This window comes from Lonchura striata, chromosome 9, assembly GCF_050655825.1.
Source record: "Lonchura striata isolate lonStrDom1 chromosome 9, ASM5065582v1, whole genome shotgun sequence".
In the NCBI taxonomy this organism is placed as follows: Eukaryota; Metazoa; Chordata; class Aves; order Passeriformes; family Estrildidae; genus Lonchura; species Lonchura striata.
This window is the reverse complement of record NC_140711.1, coordinates 7237816-7260362: the sequence shown is the minus strand read 5'-3', so window position 1 is coordinate 7260362 and position 22547 is coordinate 7237816. Positions and strand designations below refer to the sequence as shown.

At 50.0% G+C, this 22547-nt stretch overlaps 1 protein-coding gene across 6 annotated transcripts in view; it reads right to left on the bottom strand.

The window, feature by feature from the left end:
* Positions 1–519: 519 nt before the first annotated feature.
* KY (kyphoscoliosis peptidase) overlaps positions 520–22547 on the bottom strand; it is a 32591-nt gene continuing 10563 nt past the window's right edge. For 5 of the 6 annotated variants that reach the window (XM_085587629.1, XM_085587627.1, XM_085587628.1 and 2 more), the window contains 11 exons: positions 17705–17767; positions 15672–15734; positions 14018–14092; positions 13841–13873; positions 13164–13214; positions 11974–12056; positions 11540–11648; positions 8797–8914; positions 4458–4646; positions 3323–3513; positions 520–2463 (listed from right to left, as the gene is read on the bottom strand). In XM_085587629.1, the coding sequence (XP_085443755.1) occupies positions 1553–2463; positions 3323–3513; positions 4458–4646; positions 8797–8914; positions 11540–11648; positions 11974–12056; positions 13164–13214; positions 13841–13873; positions 14018–14092; positions 15672–15734; positions 17705–17767 (1886 nt within the window). In that variant the 3' untranslated portion in view covers positions 520–1552. Of the gene's footprint in view, positions 2464–3322; positions 3514–4457; positions 4647–8796; positions 8915–11539; positions 11649–11973; positions 12057–13163; positions 13215–13840; positions 13874–14017; positions 14093–15671; positions 15735–17704; positions 17768–18661; positions 18910–22547 lie in introns of those variants that run through there. The other variant, XM_021537198.4, reaches the window with a different exon arrangement.

Below are 22547 nucleotides of genomic sequence, written 5' to 3'. Positions count from 1 at the left end.
CTCAGTCTGTGTTGATGCCCAGGGAGCAGGTGCCTGCTGGGCTCCATGGCTTGTCAGTGTTCCTGCAGGGAGGAGCTGCTGCCACCACTTTCTGAGGGCAAAGACACTGAGATGTTTAGGGAGGACTTAAAATCTACTTTTATGTTGCATATGGAAGCTCTTGTCACCAAGTGCAAAAAGACCCCGAAGCTTTGCTGTGCTCCCAGCTTACCCTGGAGTAAGCCCTGCTAGCTTACATGTTGTGTTTATGCTTGCAGCTTCTTTCTGCAGCAGCCTGCAGCCTCACAGAGAGTGCTGACCCTGGAATCCGGCTGCAGGTACTTAACCTGCCTAAATGGGAACTCAGCCCTGGATGCTGGGCTCAAAGGAGTAACATAGGAGTGAGCCTGCTACAGGTGCGCAGCCTGTGAGTAATTCCTGGCACCCAGTCACTAAGGAGGGAATGTAGGAATAACCCTACATTTGCGTGGAAAATGCAGCAGCTTTTGGAAGAGAATTCATATTGTTTGGTCAATGAAGCAGAGTGCAAAAACATAACAGATTTATTTTCAATTCAAGCTCAAACATAATTCCTCTTGGTTCATGCTAATGCTCACAGGCACCTGAATCAGTTACGCAAATGTTTCTCCATCTCAGTATGTGCAGTTGTGGTGAGATTCAGCAGAAGCTCCCCTTTGCTGTGTGCATGGAGGCATTTTCCAAGAGTACAGCACCAAATGGTTTGTTACATGATAATAATGTCACTCAGCCTGCTGTCCCATGTAACCCCATCAGTTTACAGCTGCAGTATTGCATAGATAGTTTGGAGGAAGGAGTGATTTCTGAGAACTTTATTCTCATTTTTACTGTAATTTTGGTTATGGAAACACCCTTATACTTCAGATATAATTACAGCATAAAAAGTCTCTACAATACTCTAATATAAAAAGGTAAAAATGATTTTGTTTATTGTTTTTAAGAGTCAGTGTAAAAAGTATTTTTCCAGTATTATTAAAATCTGTAAGACAGTGACGTGCACAAGGAAACTTCATGTTGTGTCATCTTCCTAACTCTTCTCTCCTCAGATGTATTTTGCAACTTGACTGGTTACAATGAATGTTGGTTTAAATATCCTGATGTTCCTCATGTCCAATGTTGCTGCTCAAAACCAGGGTGCACTTTCTTTATCCTGCCCCATAACTAGGTGAATTCTTGGAGTAGCCCTTGTAAGACTTTTCTTATGCTCTGTAACTTGGAAACCAGCAATCCCTACTGGCACAGAATGCCCTGCAGACAGTCAGTTGTTTTCTTCTAAATATTTGTCTGGACAGTGTTACTGTAGGTGATGGTTTTATCTCATGTCTTCCACTGCTGCTCCTTTTTTTAACAGGATTTTCTGCTTCCTTGACCATCTTTAAGCCTGCAGTCTGGCAAAAGCCTGCAAGTGTTGTCTGCATTTTTTGAAAGAACAGATTTGGTTGAGAGAATGAGCAATCTCCTAAAGCTGTGCTGACTTTGGGGCATGATGGGGAGGTTGGTTCATGCAGGTGGGTGAAAGAACAAGAAGTGGGTGTTACTGGGTCTCAACTTCATATTTGAGGACGTGTGAGTAGAAGCTGTGGTTGGCATTCTCGTGCACCATCACAAACACCTCTCTGCACCCCGAGGTGTTGCAGGTTCCCTCCCAGCAGCCCTTGTTCTGGGTGAGAGGGTAGGTGTTCTCAGCCTGGACCAGCACCTTGGCAATGCCGTGCATTTTGAGTTTGAACTGGACGTTGCGGTTGGCCGGCAGCAGGCCCGAGAGCGGCTCCACGATCTCGTAGTCTTGCAGCCACTTGCTGTAGCTCTGGGGGAAGGCTGGCCACTTCACCTCCGTGTTCAGGCACCTGATGAGGTAGTTGAAGATGTAATCATAATTACCAGGGTCCGACTTCTTCTTGGAGTAGATTTTGAGAACGAAGTTCCCTGCGTGCGGGAGGTGGACCTTCAGCTCGATCTGGTTCCTGCGGTGGATCTGCAGCACGTGCCGCCTGCCCATGTCCTCGGCGAGGCTGCTGCTGCCGTCGGTGTGCAGTGAGGTCAGGACGCTGATGTCCTTGCTCAGGGTGAAGGTGAGGGAGCAGCGCCCGTCGTTGGTGTGCAGGACGGGCTCGCTGTGTGACGGCCGCAGGAAACCCTGGCGCTCTGAGAACCAGCTCGGCCCCACGGGCTGGTGCAGGTCCTTGGGGAAGCGCATGGCCTTGTCCACAGACTCGCACTCCACCACGTACTCCAGCACGCACTTGTAGACGTCATCTGAAGCCTCAGCCTTGGAGGGCTTGGCAAAGATCTCCAGCTTGTGGCTCCCTGTCTTCTGTGGGTAGATATCCAGCTCCATTCCGTGTCTTTTCAAAGTCATCAAACCGTGTTCATCTGTTCCCTTCAGCTTAAACATAAACAACGTGGCAGAACGGCAGTCCACGGATACAGAGGCTTTTCCATTTACTGGGAAATGCAAAAGAAAAGAGGCTGCATAGGGGTGTCAGTACAGTTTTTAACCCTAATGTACCCCCTGTTCTGGGAAGGTTAATCTGGCCCAATAAGTTGCAGTTTCTCTAGAAGTAAAACCAAGAGCTGCAACTGGCAGGTCACAGCTTGTCATCAGTCTGCTTAGACCAGTGTCCCTCAGAAAGAAAGAGAGTGGCCTTTTGTTAGGGAGATGTGCATCTATCCTGTCTGATACACCCTGACATTGAGCTGTGGTCTGCTAGAATGTGAAAGCCCGTGTGAAATATAACTGAAAGTGCCATCAGGCCAGGTTGGATGGGGTTTGGGGCAACCTGGTCTAGTAGAAGGTGTCCCTGCCCATGGTGGGGGGGTTGGAATGAGATGGGCTTTAAGGTCCCTTCCAACTCAAACCATTATGGAGCTCTGTAATTCTGTGATCATGAACGGCTGAATTAGGGGTGATTAGACCTGATTGCCAGCCCAGTAGCTGCTCCCAGGAGCTTCAAATTGCAGGAACTCTCCAGTATGTAGATAAGAGATTAATCTACCTCCCTGTGAGCCTGTTCCCAAACAGCTTGTAGTATTCATTACGTCCTAAAATGCTGATGTCCATAAGTTTTAACTCTGTTCTTAGCATTCACAGATTAGCCATCCAGTTAAATTCCTGCAGCTCTTGAAAAATCCAAGGGAGGGCGTTTTAAATGTGTGCTTTGTTCAGTTGTGGCACCTGAGAGGTTTTACGTTAAAAGAGCTGCTGGACTCACTCAGGTTGCTCAGTATTGCCTGAAGAGGTGCACAGTGGTGTGTGTTGGATGTGGGATGCATGAGGGAAGGTGCTCCATGGCTGCTCCATTACCTGTTCGGATGATGGGAGTCTCCGGGCGTGCGGCCAGCAGCCCCAGCGTGTAGAAGTTGCTGTTGTGCAGCATGTTGTTCTCAAACTCCTTCAGTGTCAGCGTGGGCTTAAGGAGCTGCCAGTTACTGTTATCTGGGAAGTGATTGTTAATGAACAGGGCCGGGTGAGTCAGAAAGTAAAACTCATTGTACCTGGAGAAGGGAGAAATAAGGGAAAATGAGTAATTACAAATGGGGAATTCTTCCCCCACGCAGTGGTGGTGGCTTCAGCAGGAGGATGTTGGAGTGGTTTGAGCTGCTGATAAACTGAGATCCGTGGGTTTGAAATTCCCCAGGCAGAGAAGAAACCTGAGCTTTGGTCTTCTGTTTCCAGGGCAAATGCTGAGCTTTGGGATAAACCCTGAGTATTTGCACTACTCCCTTGCACCCACAGGCTCCTGGAAAAAGGAGGTACTGGGTGTTGACTGCAATCAATTCACAAAAGCTGTGAAGACTAAGTCCACAGACTATTGCCTAAACTGAAGATATGACAAGCAAACCCAGGTGACTTTTAGCAGTTTGACTTGCTGCTCAGGGCAACTACCTCTCTACAGGCTATGCTCCATGCCTTGTACAGGCAGCCTGGGTACCTTGCCCATGTCTTTGTGTAGGCACACAGCTTGTGGTGACTGGGAGTGGGGATGGGCTGAGCCTCATCCCCAGTGTCACAGCTGTGAGCAGCAGGTGAGCAGCATTGACAGCAATGAGCCATGGAGTGCCCAGTGCACTGAGCAACCACCAAAGGGAACAGAGGGCACACAGGTGCCATGCATCAACGTGAGGGAATAAAAGGTTGGGCTAAAGAACAAGGGGAGCAGATGCATGCAGCTTCTCAAGTGCCATGATGTTGCTCTGTATGGGCAGATGCCTGAAACCTTCTGATGAGGTGAGATGTTACTCTCTTTGGGGAATGCTTAAAGCTTTCTGAAGTTGTGTCATGACACTCTGTGCATCATGGACATCTCAACTGTAGCATATGCCGTGACAGCTTTGGGTCTTCATGTGGCCCCAGATGTGTCTGTTTGGTTTGCCAATCCCATCAGCTTTTCTTCTGTCTTTGTGGAGGGCTTATGTACTCAGATAGAGGGGGTCTTTACCTGTGGGTGAACTTGGTGAAGGAATCATCCACAGAACCACTCCCCCAGGTGCTGTCCAGTAAATGCCACCTTCCCTCAAGGTAGACAGCATTCCAGGCGTGGTCAGAGTCCCCTGTAAAGGTCTGCCCTGTCTTGTACCCATGTCCCTTGGCATGTCCCGAGAGCTTCTTGCACTGAATCCCTGCAAGGCTGAAAGGAAATGATAAGCTGTAGCAGGAGAGTTCTCTGTTAAACCTGTCAGGTACTTCTGGGGAAGCAGAAAATGTGATGATGCCTGAGGTGTTGGTGTTTGTTTTTGTAGTCTGTGCAGAGATTCAGAGAGCATCCTGCTGGAGGAAGGGCCTTTTCTCTCCCAGTTTTGCATATTCCCTGTCTTTTTGCCTAATGCACCATCAATTCAGCACTGTTCGAGGATGACAAGATAAAGTGTGCTTAATTGCTCTCTGTCTTGTTACTCAGTGGAATCCCTTTGCTGCTGTCCACAATTAGCCCATGTAATTATAAATTAAAAGCACAGGCTGTTCTCTCCCCCTGACAGTGGGCCTGGTGTTTGACACCAGCTAAGGAATCTCAGACCTCACGGGATTGTGCATGCTGATTTAGTTTCCTGAAAGAATGAGCTTCTGCTTGCCCAGGGTAGAAATGATTAGTCTCTTTCTAAAAACATGATGAATACCTGCGTGGATGTGTAAATAAGATTTAAATAAGCACTGTGTTAATAAGCTCTCTGCTGATGGATTCTAACATTGGCATCTTATTTCACCATTAATCTAAAATTACTTCACTTGGAGCGTTGTCTTTTGTGTAGGACAGCACTGACATTTTTCTTCTTCATAGAGGAGTGTGTTAAATGGAACAACTACCTTAAGTAATAAAGAGTGCAGGCTTCCAGAGTGAGATTGTCTGCATAATGTGGGTTTAGCTCAGGAGAAAAGTGATATTTATGGGGAAGATAATTAGCATGGTTGTTAAGAAGTTGAGGCCTGATAACAGATACTGGCTGGCAACTGCCAGTGCAGTGGAGCTTGTAGGCAGGGCTGCTTTTCCCAGGGAGAGAATGCTGGTTTCCAGGGGAGGTGGGCACTTCAGCAGAGGATGGAGCAGTGGTGGCAGGCACTGCCTGTTCCATGAGGATCCAGAACAAACAGGCCAGGCTGGAAGGAATGCCATGGAGAAACCTGGTGCTGCAGGTGTTCTGGAAAGCCCTTGCCAGCCTGCAGGCCCTTGTGAGTCAGATTCTGGCGTGGAGCTGGGCAGTAAATCTGGAACAACTCCACTGACAAGACTGGTGAGAGCTTGGATTTTCATGATGTAACTGAGACTAGGAGCTGGCCTGGGATCTTTAGTGAAGATTTGATCCTAGGAGTTTCAAGGAGCTAAGTACCAAATTCCCACTAATTTCATGGGGATTGGATCTAATCCTTCCAGGCTTCTCTAGACATTCTTGTTAGCTGGGATATTCAGAGGGAACATTAAGGGACAAGTTCTCCTCTCACGGTGCTCTCAATTACAGTGAATGTTGGCAAAGCAGCAAGAAGAGTTTGCGCTTGGGTGTGTTCAAAGTTTTCAAAATAAAGACCAGAGCATTTAAGCTGGTCTCTCGAGTAATGGGCAGACAAAAATCCAAGCTAAAACATCCTGTAAAGGAGCAATTCTGTATTGGTGAAAAGGGTGCTCATGTCTCTCATGTCAGTGACTTCATACAGATAAATTAAGCAGGCAGAGAGAAGATTGGGAAGATCTCCAGGACTGGTTGAAGATGACCTAGATACAAAATGGACTGGAAGAACTGAATTAAGAAACAGTTGGCAACATTTGCTTGTGCAGCAAAGAGATTAAACACAAAGTTGCTTTTCTGCCTCAAAAAATGTAGGATATAGTATGGTTCTTGCTACAAGTGTCACTGGAATTCAATGGCATCTTCTTTCCTTTGATTTTAGGTTGACTTTGATCATTTCATCTAAAAAAGGAGCAAATCTGGCTTCTTCAGAAGAGAACAGAATGGTTTATGCTTGTGGTAGGTAGGTGTACGCCTCTGTGCCTGAAAAGAGGGAAAGCTGCTGCCTGCAGGAAATGGGAGAAGCAAGAGGATGTGAAATCTGGGATATTTACAGACTGGTTAGGAAGAAGGGGCATGGATGAGTGATCAGATCCCCTTTAGGCAGTGAGGCCAGCTTTGCTCCCAGAGCTGCAGAAACCTCTCCTGGGAAAATAATTGTTGTGCCTTCATCACTAACCCTGGTGAGCAAGTGTCTCCCTAATTCCAGGCTGCAAGGTTTGCCCTAAATTGGATTCATGAATTTGCAGTGCTTCACTTAGCCAGACTCCTTGAGTCTGCTTGTCAGCTGAGAAGCCAGTTCTTGATAAGTGCTGCTGAAATATTGGTCAGGAGCCTGTGTTTGCATTCATTGCTATCACACCTGATGTTTGGAAAGTGATGACTTATGGCCAGCTTCCCACTATCCGTGCCCACCTTTCCTCTGTGACAGGAATCTCAGCTAATGGGAGGAAGTCTGGCTGCCAAAGCTGTGGTCAGAGGTGACAGTGTTGTGTCTGCAACGGGAATTGTTCCCTCTGGCACTGGGACAAGTAGGACTCGATCAACGTCAGCCGTTGCCTTCAGCAAGACTTTTGTGGGGACTCCTGGTGACTGGCAAATTGGTTTGTTTGTTCAAGTTCCCTCACAGGAGCTAGGATAAAAAAGGCATGTCAAAACATCTTTTCCCCCCAAAACCTGGCTCTGAAAAGCCTTTCTGTAAGATGAGTACTCTTTGCCTCCTGCCTTTCTGCTTAGACTCTGTGTAAGAGCAGCAGAGCATGGGGAGAAGGGATGAGGAGATCTCTGTGCAAGAAAGAGGTGTTGTCTTTAAGTACGGTTTTTCACAACAGGAGCTAAACATTTTGCTAATATTTGACAATATAATAGGCTGATGACTGGGAGGTTTCCTGAATCACATAGTGACTAATCAGCCTGGAACTGAGGAATCGAGAGTAAATCAACAGAGCCTTTAAATAGTCAGAGATATCCTTGGAAAGATTAATGCTTTTAATGAACTAAGCATATGCTTTTTAATGAACAGATGCAAATTCCCCCCTTCTAACTTCTAATAAGTGTTCATAGGTTGCAGCTATAAATGCATATTTCACCATCCTATTTCTTTACTCTTTAGAAAACAAGATCCAATGTCATAGAATGGTTTGGGTTGGAATGGACCAAATGTATATTGTGGGATATGTTGTTGGCTGGAAGCATTTATCACTTCAGCATCTGGCACAGTATGCTGGGGTTTTTTTTAATCTCTCCTTTGCCCTGTACATTTTGTCTGTTCCATGGTAAAAACCTTCTCAAATCCCTTTGCATGGTGTGGAAAGCCAATTGTTACTTATATGTGCTATTAATAACTACTCTGTGATTTTTCCAAGGGAGTGGAAGCCCCTTCCTGGGAGGGCCATTTTGCAAGCTCACCCTCTTAGGATTACTTTAGGAGCCCCTTTCAATCCCCTCTCCCTGAGTTGTGAGGTCCAGTTTTCTCCTTTTGGGCTATCCTTCTGCCTAAGGCTGATCCCCAAACCTCCAAGCACCTTCATTGCTTTCCTTGCTGTGGATTTTGGGGGTTCTACTTCCCTTAGGGATTGAGGCTGCATCCCTGTGCTCCCTACCAAGGAAGGGGCTGCCTCTTAGAATTGTCTTTGTGACTGCAAAGCCCTGCTCTGTGGGGAAGTTTAGGTGACTCATCCCCAGTGAAGTCCGTGAGAGTTTGTTGGCATAAGAAAAGATTTTAGTCATTAAATGCCAATGGTAGCTACAAAATGGGAATTGCAGTATTGGCCTCAACAGTGCTGTGTCTTGAGATGGGGCAGAGAACAGAGTGGGAAGTGCAAGGCAGTGTTCCTGGAGGGGACAGGGCATCTCCAGAGGGTTTAGGGAAAGCTTCCCCTGAGGCTCTGCCTACCTCTTGCAAGGGACCATGTTGGAGACAGCACTCCTTGTTCAAGTCTTGCAATGCTTTTAACCTTCACATCCAGATACCCCAAGGAAAATCCTACTTCTTCTAATCAAATTATCTCCATGTTTTCATCTGCCATTATGTTAATGCAATGCGAAGCTCAGCAGATGGCACCAAGTAAATTATGCTGGGGAGGGGGGTGGAGGGAGTGGAGGAGAGAGCAAAATTGACCTTTCTAGGACTTGCTGTTTTTCCACAGCATGGTTGGAAAGCTAAAGTTCCACGTCCTGCTTAAAGTCACATCAGTCAATGCAAAGGCAGATGGGATAGGCACGGACATGACAAGGAATGCTAACTCTCCCTGGCATCAAATGTTTCTGAACTTAATTTACCTGCACATATGTTCAAAGAGCTCGGCGTAGCCCTCACAAATGCTCTTGCCCATCTGAAGCACATCTCTGGGCTTGCTCGACAGCTGGCTTTTGTTGTGGTAGCCCACGACGTCGTATTCTGGGGGAAGGAACACAGACAAGAGTTCATCCAAAAGCCTGAGGCAAGGGGACCGAGGGACAGCAGGAGCAGCGCTTGGGTTGCTTTTCATCTCTGTGAGCAGAGGGGAACGAGCTGTGGCTGTGCTGGGGAGGGTGGCCTGGACACTGCTGGGGCAGAGGGACAGCTCTGTCCCTCATCACCCTTTGCTCTAAGCCTGGGGTTCAGCAGTTGAATCCAAGTGGGAGGACAACTGTGATTTTTGGACACAATGGGTGTCCTCAGGAATTGCCCTCAAGTGGAGGATCTACAGTCTGAAGAGTTCTCAGTATAAACCAGAGCACTCTGCATTTGAAGGAATCAGATTGGTGTTACCTCAAAAGAAACCACTGAGACTTTTGCACTCTTTACAAGCAATTTATATTAAAAATACTTGAAAAGCAGCTTGTTGGGAAGCACTTGAAGTGGTTTGTTGCAAGTGAGTCACAGAATTGTACAATGGTTTGGGTTGGAAGGGGCATTAAAGCTAGTCTCATTCCAATCCCCTGCCAGGGGAAGGGACACCTTCCATTAGACCAGGTTGCTCCAAGCCCTGTCCAGTTGGTCATATCAATAGCTGGAAGCTCAGGAAATCTTGATTTGCTGCAATGAGTGCACAACAGCAGCATGGCAGGACTCCTTCAGACAGAGCTTGTGGAACTGGTCTGGGAAGGTAAATTCAATACCACCAACCTTGGCCTTGTCCACAACCTCTTTCTTAAAATACAGATGTATTTTTCTGACAAAGCTCTTAGGAATGCTGCATCAGCTGGTTCCCCCTCCCCTCGGTGCTGAGGCAGAGGAAGAAAAGCAGTAGCAAAGCTTGGTGTGTGCTTTGATGAAATACTGCCAGTGCTTGTCATTTATCTCAGGGGCTCAGCTGATGCCTCCTCAGTGTTGGCTCCCGGCACTGGGAAAGGCTGGCTGCTCCACCCTGGCTGTTCACTGACCACCAGCAAAGTTACAGGGCACTTTGAGAGGTGCTAGCTCCATGGGGCTTTCCATTTGTGCTGCAAATGTCAGCTAAAATAATTATTTCCTTTAGTGATGATGCTGTGTGAGCATAGCAGCCCATCACAGGCAGGAATTTAAGAAAGTGGGAAGAGATGCCCAGAGAGCAGTGTTCTCACTTAAAATCCATCCAAAGAAGGAGTTTATGACATCAATGCAATTCCAGGATAGATACATTGCATTTTTGCCAGCAGATTTAAATTCCCACTGTTTCTTTTCTGTGTGTGTAAATAGGGGTCAGTCTCACAGGAAGGAATGAGAGCCAGGGCCAAGGTGGTGTAAAAGATCTTGTGAGGAGATCCCAGCATATCTGTCAGGGCCAGAGACATCCCCTGAATGCTGAGGAGTATGGACTGACTCCAACCAGGCCTGGCCCAGGTACTGTGGGCAGAAATGGGTTAACAGTGGGCAGAAATGGGTTAACAGTGGGCAGACAGAATAACCAGTGCTGGGTGAGTCAAAGCCTGGGCTTCAGGACATGCAGTGAAATTCAGCACTCTCCATATTTCAGGGCAAGACTAAAGCAGTTTGGAACTGACCTAGCCATGCTAACCCTATAGCTGCTGATGCCAGTGGGTGTGAGATGAGGCCAGTGCTGCCCAAACTGCTCTTTTCCTCTCCATCACTTGGCCTGCACTGCAGCAGTGCCTCATCAGGATGTGTAGGAGGTGAGGGAAAGGACAGCTCTGCCTCTCTGCCCCAAGACTTAATGGGAAATAAACATTTTTGCTTATGTTATGCAAAATGCCATCATATTACAGTTTTCCCCCATCAAGGCACTGGGGTGGCAAGAACCCCTTTTGATGTGCCAGATGGGAGAGGCTACAAGTGCTGCCTCCTCTTCCCATCTCCTGGTTATTGTGTAACTCCAGCCTTTGGACTGAGTAGGACAGGGCAGGGGAACCTGAGTGGTGGCAGCTCACTGGAGGGTTGAAAAGGTGCAGGTGCAGGCAGGAACTGCAAGCATGCAGGTGCCAGTGTGGGACATGGAGCTGGGCAAGGCAGCTGGATGGTTCCCGGTGGTACCTCTGTGACACTGGGACCCTCCCAGAGCAAAGGCACCAGCATCAGACTGTGCTGGAGGGGCTGTATTGGGCTGTGGGGACTTGACACAGGGATGGAGATCAAACTTAGAATGGTTTGTGTGAGAAGGGACCTTAAAGATCATCTCATTCCAAACTGCCTACCATGGGCAGGGGGCACCTTCCACCAGACCAGGTTCCTTCTGAAATCTGGATTATCACCTGCTCCCTGCTTACCCCCTCAAAACTGGGCTCTGGTGGCATGGGGTGGCTCTGAAGGTGACCAGCAGGCCCCTGGTGTTGGGAGGCCTGCCTTTTGCTCTGGCTCTTGGATGGTCACACCTCAAATGGAGTTACAGGTTAATCATGGGCACACAAACCTGGTGGAGCCTGGCAGTGTGAGGAGAGAGACTGGGAAACAGAGGTGGTGAGAGACCCTCTGGATGCATTTCTGGATAAAGCCTTCATTCCACTCTCCACATGGAAATAACCCATGAATACTGAGTAAAATGCCACGGCAGTGGGACAGGGGTGACAGCAACAGCCTTATCTTCAGCTGGGGACCTCAGCCTACCTATGTGATGGCAGATCCACATCCATATGGCTCGAACCTTTTCCAGGTCAGTCCGGGCTTGTTTCAGCAGGGCTTTGACCAGTTCCTCCACGCTGTTCGTGACATTCACCTGTGTGTGGGGAGGAAACATTGCAAGGTCATGGTGAAGATCTACCCTGTGGTAGAGCTCCTGTCCTCCCCAATTCTTGTTCTTCTGAAGCCAGTGAGACCCCACCTGCCAGAGACTGCTCTGCCTCCAGCTTCCTTAAAAATAGAGCTACAGTGCTGTAGGTCTGGGTTATAGTTCTCAGAGGGGGATTTCTTTGCTAATGTTTTCTCGTGTTTGGGAGATTCTAATGCCATTGCCCCATAGCTCAGCCTGTGCTGGGAGCCAGGTTTGTGGGACGTCGCCGCAGGGGAGCTGGGAGGAGGACAGAGGCAGAAGCAAGACTTACTTTTAATGCGTAGGCATCCAGCTTCTCTAATTGCTGCAGATCTACTGGCATGGATTTCAAAGAGGATTCGTCCCATGGATATGCTGGGAAGAAACAAGTTGTCATTGTTTGGGAAGGGAGGGAGTTTTTCCTGGCAGTATGGTGAGCAAGGGGACAGAGCTCCTGCCTGGCCCATGGGGACATCCACCAGCGGGTGCTTAGGGAGCAGAGGACACACGGGCACCCACTGGAGGTCCCTGCCAGCTGCATGGAAAGCAGGAGCCATCCTGTCTAGACTGCTAGGATTTGTGCAGTGCTGGAGCATGAGCTGCCCCTGCAACTTTGGCACTGAGTAACAGCATGGAAAATCCTGGGATATTGTATGGAGGGGCAGGAGAACAATGCAGAAGTATCAGGGAAAATCTGTACTCTGCAAGCCTCAGAAAATACATGACTTCTTAAAAAAACCCCAGCAATAAAGAGCTGGGTTTCTCTAGGAGTTTTATGTGGGACAGGACCACAGTGCTGCAGGAATTCAGGCACATGAGGAAAGCAACACTGGTAGCAGTTGCACTGAACCCTCTGTGCCTACCCTCTGCATCTTTGCAGGTTCTGAGCTCCTGGTTCTATTCAGTGTGAAAAAAGGGTTAATAACTTGCTGTAATAAACCAGATAACTCTTTTTTTTTTTTTAAACAGTCTTAGAATGAGCTGACACTGCTGTCTCCCATCAGCGAGCCATGGGGAATGGATGGATGTATCTCTGTGCTGGGCAGGCTCTTGTCTGCCAAAATCAGCATGTAGGCACACAGCATGTATTTCTTTACAGGCTGGTTTGTTTATGTGTATTTTCCCTGAAAAGAGGTGTTACATTGACCTAAAGAGAGAGAAAGCAGATTTACACATTTAAAGGTTTCCACTCTCCACAGCTCTTAAAATTACTTATTGCCTTTTAGGTTAGGGGATGGTCTTTTTTTTTTTTTAATGTGGTTATCAGGTTTTGTCTTTGCGAGGTTCTATCTGCAGGGGTTCTGTGCAGGAGTGGGATCCCCATCCAGCAGTCCTGTGCCTTGTGCCTGTTTGCCTTCCCTTGGGCAGGGCTTGGGCACGTGTGACGCTCCCAAAGCCACTCCCCTGTGCCATCCCGAGGATCAGGGGCTGGGGGAGCTGGGCACTGCCCGTGCTGATGGATAGTTATGCATAGTTAGTTACCGTGGAGGTCCTTGGCTCCCGGCGGCCGAGGGGCCTCAGCCTTCTGGAAACCTGCAAAGCAGAGAAGGTGGAGGGAGGAAGGAGGTTGTGCCCACAAAAAAAAAAAAAAAAAAAAAAGACAACTAGAAATAAATCATTGTGGGGAGTGGGATTGGGTGGAAAAGGCTGGAACTGAGGCTCCTCTTAGCCCATTCCCTTGTGTTTGGACATGGATGTCAGCACCCTGTGGAGCGTGCTCCACATCCCCTCCCTGCGCTGAGCTCACATTCCTCAGCAGACCAGCATCTCCTGTTCTAGCCTGAGGGTTGGGGACATCAGACCCCAGCCCACCATGGCCAAGCCTCTCCAGGTGTGGAAGAAGGGAGTGCTGAGCTCCAGAGCTGTTAGATAACCTCAGTGGGAGCTCTGCTCACTGATGTGGCTGGTGAAAGGCAGCTGGGGCATTGCTGAGGGACCCTGGAGTGTCACCACCCGCCTTATCCCAGGGCCAGAGGAGGAGGAGATACCCACACCCCAAAAGCAGAAGGATTTTGCTCCTCAAGCCCTAGTCATGGGCAGGGTCCAGCAGCATGTGCCCTTTGGCAGCCTCCCCATGGGAGGAATGAGCCTGAATCCCCCTGGGGTCACCTTCCAGGGGAGGGAGATCTTTGAGACACTGTGACAGAGCAGGGCCTCACCTTTGTTGTCGTGTCCTCTCAGCCTCTGGGAACCTGCAACAAGCCAGGCAGGGTTAGTGGGATCCCCTCAGCCCTGCCCAGGTTCCTGGGCTGCAGCATCCCCTGGAGCTCCCCAGCTCTGCAGAAAGGAAGGGAGGAAGGGCTGAGCCTCTGCTGGGGTTTAAAGCTGGGCTGTACCTTTTCCCAAGGAGAGTCTCTTGATGAGCTGGGGGCTGGTATCCTCGTGGTGAATCTCCACTGTCACTTGGGTTCCTGCAAGAAACAACGATAAACCCCCTGAAAAGGAAAAACTAACCAGGATGTGGAGGAGAGAGCAGGAGTGCCAGCCAGGCAGCTCTTAACTTTAGACAAAGCAGCGGCTCTGGTGATAGGCAAGGTTTATCACCATGTAAAAGAGCTCTTGATGGAGCTACAGCAAGCAGAGAATCAATGTCTTGCATTGATTTTTCTTGGAATTAAACAGAGAAAGGCTTGAAGTGATGAAAATGGTTGGACTTGTGATACTAAAATGTCTGGCAAAGGCCATTGCCTGTAAGAGGCAGCATCCTGGAGAAGCCAGCTGTGATCCAGGCATGCCCTGATGCTCCAGAAAAACCTCCCTTGGGAAATTGGCCTCTGGTCTTTAAAGTTTCAGAGAGGGAAATATCAGAGAAAGAGTGAGGGAATCTCTTATAAAAACTACCAGAACTTTTTGACAGAAGCTGCATTTTTTTGGCCTGTATTGCAGAAGGGTTTGCAGCTCTTGAGGATCCCTGGAGGAGCTCCATGTGCTCCTGGGCTTCTCTTTTGGATCAGGCAGGAGCTACTCGGGAGACTGAAGGTCAAGATGTTAATGCACCACGGGGCTGCCTTCCAGTTATACCTCCTATACCTCATGACATTTGGCGTTTTCCTTTAAAGTCAGCTCTTGGAACTGGCTAATTAGGTGGGAATCTGCATTTTCATCAAAGAATAAGTTTTTCTGCAGCATTTACCCTTAGAAAAGTTTCTCCTGTGATTGTGCAGAGAGATTCAATGTCCTTTAAGCCCCAAAACCAGAAAGCAAGAAAATTGTATAAGCTGTGAAAACCTAAATCTTAGAGTTCAGCTGCAGTTCTAGGATGGTTGCAGATATCAGGGTGACAGAACAGAGCTGGCTGGTGTATTTTGTGAGTTAGTTCTAAGATAAAATGAAATTGTTTCTTAAAGAGAAGACTTTATGCAAATGGTTTGATTTCCTTAAAATTTTCATATTTTCAGGTCCTTTTTATTGCTCAAAATGATTTTTACTTTGCTTTTTTGTGGGTTTTTGTGCCCAGCTCTCACTTTCAAAGTTTCCCCCTATAAATTAGAAATCTTTGTTTTCAAGAAACAAACTTACTGGTGATGAATGCCTTTTGCTGATGAGTTTAAAAGGCATTTAACAAATGAAAAATGTAATTCCACATGAATTTTTCAACATGCTTTATAGCAAAGCTATCATTACTTTAAAAACTGGTGGTATGAAATGGTTGCTGGTGCTTTTATGATCTTTTATTTAATTATTCCTGATCGAGATATCCTTCATAAATAATCATAGAACAGTTTGGGTTGGAAGGGACCTTAAAGATCTTCTTGCTCCACCTCCCTGCCACTAGACCAGTTTGCTCTAAGCTCAGAGGAGCACTTGCTGCTCTGAGCTTGTGTTTTGTGGTCCAACAAGTCCTTGGCCAGCAAGTGCTTTGTGAGACAGCTGTCCCAGGGTGGGATATTTTCTCTCTTTTGGGATGTTATTTATGAGGCTATTTAATTGGAGAAAAAGCTTGTTGGGAGCTCAGTGAAGACCTGCTCTGTTTCTTGGCTCAGCACTTACCTTTGTCAGGGCCTGAAGTGATGGGTGGTGTCTGCTCACAGGGATCTGTGGGGCCACGCTGGCCTGGGGGCACAAAGGGAAACATCTCAGTGCCTTGGAGAAAGCCAGACAGTCAGCAAGGATGGGGTTAAATCCACCCTGCTCAGGGGTAAGGAAGGACTCAGGAAGCTCAGCTCTGTTCTTCAGATTCAAAGCTCAATTTCTCCAGGTCTGGGGTTCCTGACCCCTCCCCAGCTCAGCCTGCTGCTGCCCAGGGTGGCTGCTGGCCCAGGGGGTGTTTGGATTGGTGGCCGGGAGACAAGGGCAGGGCTGGGGCTTGGAGCACAGTGGGAACTTTGGTGTGGTTGTCAGCAAATCACCCTCACCTCTCCCTGCTGGGAGACTCTGGCTGTCTGGGACTTGGAGTCCTGGGGCAGAGGGAGGCACTTGATGTGCCCAGGGCTCACGCAGGTGGAGGCAGCACAAGTCCATGCCCCAGGGAGGGAGCAAAAGCCAAGGTATACCAGGATCTGCTGGGTGTGGGCCAGGGTGATTTCTCATCTTTTTAAAGTGTCCTGGGATCCCCATCCCAGCAGGAGCCAGGGGAGAAGCTGGATCTCCCAGCTTGTCAGAGTCCATTTGTGCCATGTGGCTGACAAGGACCGGTCCCCAGAGTGACAGGAGATTGTGGAGTGGGGCTACAGCCTCTCTGACTCAGTGGGGCTGGGGATTATATAAATTTCAAAATATTGTGGCTGCACCAGGGGTGTCAGAGGCCTCATAGGGACACTAACATGGCTGGTGAAAGGGCAATTCATTAACTCTTGTGGTGCCAGAGGAGCCAAAGCTCTGTCTGCTCCTCTGGGGCCTGAATTCCCCTCTCCCAGGGGTTTAAATCGTGCTTAAGGTAGACCTGCAAGGGAAGGATTCCCATGTGCATGCTAAATACCCCTGCCATTAATTCAGGGTGAGAAATGATCAATATCAGCCTCTTACTCACTCATAGAGGAGGCTGACTCTGCAGCTCTGATTGCAGAACCTCTTGAGCATGACAGAGGGAGAGAAAGCAGGATATTTATCTGCTTCCTGTAGTGGAGGCTTTTGTTATCTGCTTTGTAAAAAAAGCCCCAGAGTAGAGCCTTGCCATGAAATATTGTTTGCTCCTAGGCTGTGTGCAGCCTCCAGCCACCACTGATTACAGAGGGACTTGGATCAGGGCTCCTGCCAGGCATCCTGCTGGGAGCAGCCGTGGCTTTTGCACGCTGCCATTGCTTGACCTGTGGAAGAAAAGTTCCTCCTTGGTGTAACTAAAATCCACTGTCTGCTACCATGAGAATTACCTGTGTCTTGCTCTACCTTTGCCCCTGCCTTTCTCTGCTAAGCCATGGCAGGCTTAGACTGACAGGAAAACAAGAGGGGGGATCCTTCCTGGGAGAGACCCTTCCCTGGGAGCTGCTTCATAGTTCTGGGGTAATTTTCTCAGATGTTTCTCAACTATGTTAGGGCAGAACTCTAGGAATTGGCAGTGGAACATTGAGAACTAGAATCCACATAATTCTTGGTCAGCAGTCCCACCTGCCATGTGCTCAGTCTCTGAGGGGGGAGATGAAGGAAGGGACTGGTGGAGAGAAGGTTGAAAAGGTTCTTTGCATCTCCCAGACCCTACTTTAAGCTGTGTGAGTGCTGGGGAAGTCTCTGGAAGCTCTAGCTGCAACCTGAGCAACTGGGGGCACTGAATTTCCCCTGCCTCAGCTGGCTGTGAAATGTAAGAGCTGCATGCACTTGTAATCTGACCGAGCTCCAGCTCCATGGCAGGAGAATCCCTGCGGATGGATGTGCGGGGGCTCGGCAGTGCCACCACTCCTGTGCATCCTGTCCACGGGGCACGGAAGGAGGGTGTGCTTGCCAGGGCCCTCTGTGTGCCTCCACTGGAACCCATGAAAGCCCTGGAAAGGGCTGGGTTGTGTCAAGCACATTTTTGCTCGAGAGGCACAGCTTGGAGCTTTGGGTTGTGCGCTGGGGTTGGTTTCTCACGGAGGGAGAGGGTGACCTACCGTTCAGGTCTGTGCCCTGACGTGGCTGTGCTCTGCTGTTTCCATTGCCATCACCCTTGGAACCTGTAAGATAGAAATGGGAGATTGGCAGGGTCCTCCTGGACTGAAGTGTTGGTGCTGCCTGAAGGCCAAGCACCCCCAACCCTTTCATGCAATCCATTATCCCAGCTGGTGCCAGGTGTCATCAGGATCCACCGTCTGTCTTATCTGTAGCCTTGGCTTGCAGTTCTTGTTGCTAAAGTATGAAATACCGGGGGCAGGCAGTGCAATAGTCCAGGCCTAAGCTGCTTTGGTAGGATTTGCTCTGATTTGAGCAGGTGCTGAATGCCATGCTTGATGGAGCATGGACACAACTTTGTGATAATATTGTGGCCTGCTCTGCTATAGGTGTTAGCCTGGGACTGGCTGTCTGAAAATTCAGTTTCTCTCGCAGGTTTTAGAGCAGGAATACTCATTCTCCTCCCTTTACTTCTGCAGGGAGGTTCCCCTTGCAATTGCAGAGCACAGCTGTAGCTTTTTGGAAGACCCTCTGCAAGACAGGGAGTTGGGCCAGAGACACTGTCCCAAACTGTATCTATAAATGGCTCAGGACAGTGAGCCTCGCAGACAAAGCCTGGGCACGCTGCAAACAAAACACTTCTGCTCCTGTACTCCAGGGTGCTGGAGTGGGGTGAGCCTGCCGATCCCTCTCCCTGCTGCACCGACACAGCCCTGGCATTGCGTCCCTGTGTGTCCCTGCTGCTGCACCCGGTGCAGCTCGGAGAGTGCCTCCAGCAAGGCTCTGCTGCACCAGCCGAGACACGCTGGGCTTCTACAAAAAAGTTGGCATTTTAGAGTTTGGCATAATGCGTGCAAAGAGGAGAGGGAAGCCCAAATCCCGCTCCAAAGCTGCTGCTTCTCTCCTCCGTGTGCAGCTGCAGCCCTGCCCTCCCTCGCCCGCTGCAGGCGCGATGTTACCTGCGGCTCGGCCGCCTTCCGCCTGCCCCTCTCGCTGCCCTTTCTCCTTGCTCGCCGCCTCCTCGGGGCGCACAATAAGCAGCAGGTTGATGGTGACTGCACTGGCATCTGTCTTAAAGTCCATGGTACCCATCAGCGCATGGCCGGGGCGCCGGTGCTGCCGCCGCTGCGCCGAGCAGCGAGTGCTGCCCAGCCGGGGCGAGGCGAGCGCGCTCCCGCCCCGCGCAGCCCCGGCCCTGCCAGCTGCACCATCGGGGCTCTGCCAAAGCCGACCCTAATGAAGAGGTTACAAGTCACCTTTGAAGGGAAACCGCAGGAGGGATCCGTTTCCTAAAGCAGAGGAAGGAGCTGCGTTTCGGGCGGGGGGGGGGTCTGGTTTCAGAGCGTGCCCCCCGCTCCCTCCCCTCTCTCTGCCCTTTTCAGCTTTAAGCACTTGTCTACACTCAAATCCCCCAGCACCACTGTTCGCTGGGGGGGATTCGCTTCCCGGCGCTGGCACAAATCCTTAAAAGGCTTTCTCTTTGGATCCTGTCCCCGGGTAGAACTCAGAGGATGCTTAGGAGCGTAAATAATAACAATAACTGCTGCAGGAGGAGGGCAGCGGTGGGGAGAAGGGGCTGGAAAGGAGACATGAACCTTTGAAGTGGGGAGGATCGGTTTCTGCAGGACTGCCTGCCGTGGAAAGGGACAGCAGAGAAGGGAATTGCAAGCTTCAATTCTGACTGTCCCAAAGGATCCAAAAAAATCCACCTCTCTGCCCCATCAGCCCGCGAGTCCGGCTGTCTGTGGTAGCTGGACACGGCTGATCAAAAAGGAAAGCCTTGCAAATCCCTGGCTTTCTAGTAACTGTCCCAGCCCACGAAACGGGGGACATGAAGGGTTACAGTGCGGGTTAGACGGGCTCAGCTGGTCCCTGCAGCTCGCAGAAGGGGCTGGCAGGGACACACGTTCTAATTTTACCACTGGCCCCTGTCCCGGCCGTGCTGCCAGCCCCCGCCTTGGCCCGGGGTCCCGGGGGAGCGACAGCACCTGTGGGCTGAAGGGCTCTCCAGCAGCCTTGGGAAAGGTTGTGGGAGGCACCCGCTGGCAGAGAGGGGGTTCGGGAGCTTGGCATGGGCAGGGGGCCTTTTTGTGAGTGTTGCTGGGGCTTTTCAGGCAGGAGTGTGAGAGCGGTGGGCTCTTCTGCCTGCAGGTGGGGAAACTTGTTATCCTGGATCCACGGACAGGAACTGGTACTACTACCTAGTGTTAGGTTACTGTGTTTGGAGACACGGGTTTTCCCGTGGATCTCTATATAAAACCTGTCCTCTCCCAATCTCTTGGTCCTTTTCTGTTCCTGAGCCCCTTCCAGAGCATGGACAGCTGATACGCCCCTGTGCTCGCCTGCAAATCCAGCCCTAAGCAGCTCCTCAGCATATCCAGAAATAGCGTGTGGCCGCAGGGAACCTGCATCCATCCAGCTCTGCTGGTGCCCCGTGGTGCAATCCTGAGCCCCCTGTGCCTCCCTGGATGGTGCCACAGCATTCTTGCCAAGACAGGAGCACCAGGGATGGGGTGTGCCCGTAACACCCAGCAATGCAGCCGGAGTCCCATGCCAGGATGGATGACAATGTTGTTGGGGCCCAGGATTTGCTCTTTAGTTCATGCATTAGAGGAATTTTTGTTTTAGGGTTCAGGTCTGGCTGTGAGGAGCTGGCTGGAGGTGGTTAAACCTGGTGAGAAGGAGGAGGATGAGGAGGAAGGAGGGCCAGATGCACGCTGAGCCATGCCGGACTCTGCCAAGCAGATTTCCAAGCCATCTGGGGCTTGCCCATCTCCATTTCAGGTCCCTGAGATTTATGGCTGGAGTGACTTTCTAATCACAGTTTCACCATCTGCCTGTTGGCCTTTAGCACCCCTCTGTCACCTGTCACTGAGCCCCACAGCTCCTGCCTGGTCCAGAGCACCCTTTCCTCCCTGGCTGTTCACCTGGGGTGCAGCTCCTGTTCCTGGTGTCCCTTCTCCCTCTCACCCCAAATGGGACAGTCTGCTCTCCTGAGCTACACATTGGCATAGTTGAGTCCTAAGCCTGGTGTCACCCAGGTCCTGCACCAAAATTTGCTCCAACCCTCTTCACTCTGCTCCTGCCTCCCATCTGCAGGGATTTCCCTGTGTGTCCTGGCCTCACTGCTCCTCCGGGTCTGTTCCTGTCCTTGTCCCTCTCCAGCTTGGCCATGTGATGGCTCACATCTGGGGACGTTGGCAAGAGCCAATTCCGATGGCGCAGCCCAGGCTGTGCTGGGACCTGAGCTAACCTTGCTGTGGACACTCTGGTGGTACCAGCTGAGGAGCTCAGGTGTTTCTTCCTTGGCAGCTCTGAGCTGGAGCCTCCACAGCTGAGCATGTGGAGGTTGCTGCCTTGGGGACTGCTGGCACTGCCCCTCCTGCCAGGCTGTACAAATCACTTGAGCCTCCTTTTCTCTCAGTGATGAGGTGGCTGCTCCTGGCCTGGCTGCCCAGGGGCTTCCCCCTGCTTCCCTCCTGCACCAGCCTCACCGGTGTCCTGCCACAAGGTGCTTCCAGCACACTGAAAGCATCTCCAGGGAGCTTCTGCTTTCCTAGAAACGCCAGTCTTCAGGGAGAAGGTGGTTGGGTTTGAAAGGTTCTTTTGCATTTTCCTTTGTCCTGTTTTATCCTCTCTTTTTGCTGGAAAGGGGAAGAGGAAGGTTTCTGATGGTGATTTGTGCTGTGTGCCATGAAGAAGGCCCAGGCTGTTCCCAAGGTGGATGCTGCTGCCTCCCATGCAGCAGTGAGCCCTCCTGCTCCATGAGTTTTCCATGGAAAACAGTAACCTCCTCACTGGCCTGAGATAAGGACATGACCAGCAACATCTGTCCATGGGCCAGGATATTTTTGAAGCTAAAAATATCTATATTTTGAGGAGGGAAAGGAGAAAGCCTTTGATGCCATATTGATTTTCAAATAAAGGCAGCTCATTGGATTTGCTGCAGGATTTCAAATGCTCACTGAGGTCCCTGGGTGAAGAATTAATGGCCAGAAAGCAAAAGCTGCTATCAGAGTGCCATGATTACATGTATTTACCACATGGTTGGTGTTTCTCTGGGGAGGAACTGGGGGAGAGGGGGAGTGTATGAATGTAGAGCAAGAATTAGGTTATTTGAATCCCATTGGGTAGAAAGGAAATTGCAGGCTGCGTTCCTGGGAAAGGGTTTTGACTCTTGTGCAGGTGTTTTGCCTTCACAAAGGTCTGTAAAGGCTCTAGCAAAAAGGTGTCTTGGGAAGATATTCCACCTCTGCTTGTTGAGGGGAGGCTGCTGGAAATCTTGGTCCTGCCAGAGCCATGGGTGAGGGTGTCCAAATATTTTCCAAGACTATTGTAGATGCCTGCATTGGAAAAAGTGCTAGGGCTGCCTTTCTCCTTGGTCTGGTGACCTGCTCTGGCTGTCCACCTTGGGGCATGTTACATCCTGGTGTTTCAGGGCCTTCTCAACTGAGTGGAGAGAAAGCCTGGGCCTGTAACCCCATTGGAGGCAACACCAAAGTTATCTAAAGATGAACTCCCCTTTGGAACTAGCATACCCTGATGATCAGCCTTTGATCAATGGTTGATACCCATTATTTGAAACTTTTGTTTTCATTTGGTACTCCTTGTGTCACAGCAGAGTGTCCCTGTTTTTGCCAGCTGTGCTGTCCATGAAGCAGTTCCAGTGTCATCTCCCAGCTGCAGAGCCTTCCTACAGGGGTTGTTCCCTTGCTCCTCCTCCTCCTCTGAGCCCTGTGAGCTTCGCTGCGTCCCTTTTGAGACGGGAGACCAAGGCCAGCCATGCTCCACGTGCAGATGTGTCAGTGGCTCCTGTCCTCTTCTCCGTGCCCACCCTGCCCAAGC